Source organism: Trachymyrmex septentrionalis, unplaced genomic scaffold (assembly GCF_001594115.1).
Source record: "Trachymyrmex septentrionalis isolate Tsep2-gDNA-1 unplaced genomic scaffold, Tsep1.0 scaffold81, whole genome shotgun sequence".
Classification (NCBI taxonomy): domain Eukaryota; kingdom Metazoa; phylum Arthropoda; class Insecta; order Hymenoptera; family Formicidae; genus Trachymyrmex; species Trachymyrmex septentrionalis.
The window spans coordinates 1247386-1252365 of NW_017305997.1; the positions used below are offsets into that span (position 1 = coordinate 1247386).

The 4980-nt window shown below is 38.0% G+C and overlaps 1 protein-coding gene across 4 annotated transcripts in view; it reads right to left on the reverse strand.

Annotated features, from left to right (window-relative positions):
- Positions 1 to 279: 279 nt before the first annotated feature.
- Positions 280 to 4980, reverse strand: part of LOC108754888 (probable ATP-dependent RNA helicase YTHDC2) — a 4969-nt gene continuing 268 nt past the window's right edge. For 2 of the 4 annotated variants that reach the window (XM_018497540.1, XM_018497545.1), the window contains exons 2-8: positions 4280 to 4491; positions 4007 to 4200; positions 1758 to 3843; positions 1289 to 1675; positions 969 to 1219; positions 548 to 885; positions 280 to 453 (exon numbers count right to left, since the gene is read on the reverse strand). In XM_018497540.1, coding sequence (XP_018353042.1) covers positions 442 to 453; positions 548 to 885; positions 969 to 1219; positions 1289 to 1675; positions 1758 to 3843; positions 4007 to 4200; positions 4280 to 4473 — 3462 coding nt within the window. In that variant the 5' untranslated portion in view covers positions 4474 to 4491 and the 3' untranslated portion in view covers positions 280 to 441. Of the gene's footprint in view, positions 454 to 547; positions 886 to 968; positions 1220 to 1288; positions 1676 to 1757; positions 3844 to 4006; positions 4201 to 4279; positions 4571 to 4980 lie in introns of those variants that run through there. The other 2 variants (XM_018497544.1, XM_018497541.1) reach the window with 2 other exon arrangements.

The window sequence follows — 4980 nt, forward strand, 5'->3', positions numbered from 1 at the left end:
TATATATATATATACTGACATATATATATTGATGATTGATATATCAATCTTTTATCAGTATTCTTCATTATTTTCATACTAAAGAATAAAAGGATATCCCATCTTAAAGGTAAAAGTTAACATATTATAGTAAAACTTAAATATTGTTACTTTAACGAAGGCTCTGCAAAGAGAATCACGAGTGTTATATGAGTATTACTCAAAAACTTATTATATCATAACAGTCTTTGTCATTACTGCAAATTAGAATGTATAATATTTATATGAAAAACTTATATATGCAATAAATATCCATAAATAGCACGCTATATATCTTTTATAAATATTCACTATCAACAAAAGTGATTTAGCTACAACATTATAGATACAGTGATTGATCATTGCAACTAATGACCAAAAAAACGCCATTGCGCATAATAGACTACATTCCCTCTTCTTGCTTTAGAAATATCTCTAAAAATGCATAGATTACGTTAATACTTGTATGAATAAACATATACAGAAGTAATATGAGTAAACATGTACAAACCAAATATTATGGACTTACTTCTGGATAATCGTCTCTTCTAACATTTGCAGGGTAATAATCAACGATTAACGGACGCGGACGTTGGCCGATGCCAGCGGGCTGCTGGAGGCCACACGCTTGTTCCTCATTCGTGATTACAGTTACCAAAGTGTTAATAACTTTTTCGTCTAATGCCGACATTGCCTTGTTTGGTGCTTTCATACGTCTGAGGAACAAGGCGTTCCATTTCTGCCGCAAATGTAAAAACAGTTGAGCTGCTTCAGGATCAAGTTTAAACACCACCCAATCATCAAGTTTAAAAATGGTTCCTTCATGAAATTCATCAACCTCTGAATCCGATTCACTTTCCGGTACAGCTGCAAACACAATATTTTTGTGCACACACAAATATGTTTTACGTTATAAAAAGAAAATACGCCGTGTGAATATGTGAAGTTACCTTCAGCTTCGTAGATTACATCCATTGGTAATCTAGCTGGTCCACTAAATAATGCTACAGTTAATGGATTTACGGCTGTAACGATTTTCACATGACAGAAACGTCCTGTACGACTCATTTCCTCATAAAGCAGCCAGTCACATGGTAAGGATTGCACATTGGTGCAATGCGTTTGCGCGGATGTCATCCTCGAAGACTTTGGATAATCTCTTAACGTCGACGAGGGATGAAAGAATACCTTGACCTCTTTTCTGTAACAGTGTTAACAGCAATGTTATACAGTACCATCCAAGCTTCTTGAATATAATAATTGTACATACTGTGTTCGTAGCTGCATGTGCTCCCGATCAACTCGAATTAAGTTGGGATACAAGCCCGCGGTCAAAGCCGCTTTTACGACAGCCCAATTTTCCGAATTTGAATTTAAGTCTCGAATGTCCCCGGGACTTCTGGCTCTGACAAAGCCAGACGCGCGCAACTGACCGAGAAGCTGAGTACGCATTCCAACTACCATCTCCATTACAGGAGCGGAGATAAAATTTTTCTCGCAAAAAGCACGTTCCTTGCCGGTTGCTCTGGCGTTCTGCCAGCCTTGGAACGCTCGGAGGACTACCATATGATCCGAGTACGTTGCGGTGGCAAATTTTTTTCGTGCCGCGGTCAAAGCTCTCTTTTGCGACGGTTGTGATGGTAATATAAAAGGATCTCTGCAATAATTTGTTTTACATAAAACAATTATAATTAATAATTTATATAATTACTATAATTATTATTTATGTATATACCCACTTGTACGCTAAACTACAAACAATCGTTAAAATGGGATCCAAACATTTGAGGACAACGGCATATAACAGCATCTTGCCGAGTCTTGGTTCAATTGGCAAATCTAGTAAATGACTGCCTAATTCAGTTAAATCTTCCCACGGATCTAATGCATCGATTGTCTTTAGTAATTGTACTGCATTCCTGGTCACTACGTTAGACGGCGGCTCCAAAGCTTTATCCAGAAATTCAGCTATAGGTGTGTTTCCCGACGTTAAATGTTTCGTGTATAAGCAGAGTTCTTGCAACGGTAATCGTAGAATTTCAGGTGTTTGATAAGCCTGCATATTACTGTATCGGATCGAAGAGAACAAACGGTAGCAGATTCCTCTCCTGCATCTACCTGCTCGACCTTTCCGTTGCTTTGCACAAGCTTGAGATATCCAGTTTGAAGTCAATGTACAAACACTTGATATAGCATCGAAAGACTTTTCTTTAACTTTTCCAGAATCAATGACGTACACAACATCGTCAATCGTAATGCTAGTCTCTGATATATTCGTGGAAAGGATAATCTTTCGCGTGCCCTGAGGACTAGGTTTAAACACCTTCTTCTGATCGCAAGTCTGCATGTTCGAGTGAAGAACGAACAAATTGTAGCGTAAACCTTGATTCATCTTCTTGTCTTCTGCATTTATCTTTTCTTTCATTGTAACTATGTCGTCGTATCCCGGTAAAAATATCAAAATAGAGCCGGTAGGCATTTTTAAATGGATATAAAAGACCAATTCTAACAATAAATCATAATCAATATTATCGTCATTGAACGTATGATGATATATATCAAGTAATAATTTATCTTCTTCGCAGAGTGACGTCTCCGTGACCTGCGCCAGTTCGTTATTCGGTACCGCACAATCATAAGTTTTCATGTAAGCTTCGATTAATTCAGCGCATTCGGTATGATTCCTGCTCTTTGCCCAGTCTAACGCGGTCCAATCATTAGCAGACCTTAAATTAAGATTCGCACCTAGATTTAGAAGTTGTTCAGTCGTATTTATGCAACCTCTAGCTGCGGCAGCCATCAACGGTGTTATAAAAGTCTCCGAATGCTGATAATCTACGGAAACGTTTTCAGATAGTATAAAATGTAAAAGTTGCGCAAAATTATCCTCTCTACCATTTACCCATGCATCGAAAATACTTTTGTCCATTTCCTCTATCAGCCAGGGTTCTAGCTTAATTTTCTCCGGTATAGGATCGCTCTGCTGGGCTAAAATTGGAGCAGGCAATAAACTCTTCTCGCTTTTGGTACTTTTATTTGAATGTTGAGGTTTGTATTGTTTCCAGGATTCCAAAGTCTTCTGTTTATCTTTCCACTTTAAAAATTCCTTCTTCTTTACAAGCATTTCCTTCGTCATGTAACCGGTCATTTTCAAAATATCTTCCACAAAGTATACATCCACGTCGTATGATCGACCAGGAACGTTAATAATTACGCACTTATTGAAATACTTGGCAAAGATAGAAGTATCCATCGTGGCGCTCATAAGTATCAACTTCAAGGAACGATATTTAACTAATGCATCCTTCAAAGCTATCAAAAGAAAGTCACAGAATCTGTCACGTTCGTGAACCTCGTCAACAATGATGTGCGTGAGCGTAGTTAAGGCAGAATCGCCGCCCATTAAAGTTCTAAGCAATACTCCATTCGTGCAATACGTTAGAAGAGTTTTAGGAGCTACTCTACTTTCCAATCTTATTTGATATCCGAAAGTCTGGCCGATTTTTTCGTCCCTTTCGAACGCTACTCTCTCGGCCACAGATACTGCCGACAAGCGTCTGGGCTGTGTGCAAATAATTCTACAAGGTTGATGCTTCTGTTGATAGTGTTCCAAGATATATTGTGGCACCTGCGTGGTTTTACCACATCCGGTTTCACCTGCTATTATGATCACTTGATGGTTGTTTAGTGCACTAAGAATTTCCTCCCTCGCGTTAAAAATTGGCAGAGATTTGCGGAACTGCAGCACATCAAAATTAGTTTTTAATTGAGGAACTTGTGGTATGCTGTTGTTTAATCTTCCCATAGCCTTAGTATTTGTATTTACTGCAAAAAGTGAAAATATCTCTCAAAATCTTGATCAAATATTAGTATGGATCAGATATTAGTAATTGTGTGATATACATTCTATAATTTTTTAATACAAATAATCAAATAAAAAAAAAAGATTAATAATGAGAAATTGACCTATGATCTAAATTTTGCGTACCATCATTATTAAGAGGGCGTTCTCTTTCAATCGGAGGAAGCAAGTCCTGGCATTCCTTGTGATTTAATGGGAAAGTCTGCATTAAATTATATATACCCTGCTTTGAATGTTTTTGCAATTTTATCACAGCATCAGCTTGAACTATTGTTGAGCCTTCTCTCTTGTACACTGTCAAGAAGCGATTTGTACCTTTCCTGTAAAGTAGGATTAATGTGAGTTTATCGTAGAGAAGACAGAAGAAACTTAGCACGTTTATTATATTACTCATCATACCCTCGACTTTTTGACTTCAAGCCCAGCTCTCTAGCCAATTCATGGATGTACGCCCGCTCCTCCGCTGTATACGACGATGGGAACTCTAGCTCCTTCTGATCCGGGCTACTCAACAATTTTTTAACAGTCAAGTTCACTGCAATTCGGGTATCTTCCCCAATGGGGCGATGCCTTTGCTGTTTCCTTCGCAGCATAGTGAATACTTAGATCACCTATCACCAACAAGTCAACACTGATAACAATCCGACGAATCAACTTCTGATTGTTAACGTCAATTCACACGTATGTGATATCATTATCATACCAAGAGGTCTGTCTTTTATTTTTGCACTAGAACGCTCTCACTTTTATCAAATGTCAAACATATACCCATCTCACTTTAATTCCAAAAGTGTATATCAGTCCAGCCGCAAAAAACAGACCTTACAATGCTTGCGAAAATCTTAAAAAGTCTACAAGGTTAAACTACGTCCTGCCTTTTGTGATTTAATGAAAATACAAGTCAACTGCAAGAGGCACAAAAAAAAGAACTGCCCATAAATAATTTATAAAGTACGAATACCGGTGTGCATTGTCTCGGTCAATTTACAATCTCTACAAAAAAACATAAGTCTCTCTCGAGAGAGAGACTCTGCGCTCTAAGATTCGAAAAAATTGGACGATCGCCGGGCGCATCGCCAGCCGTTTACCATTTCTCCCCC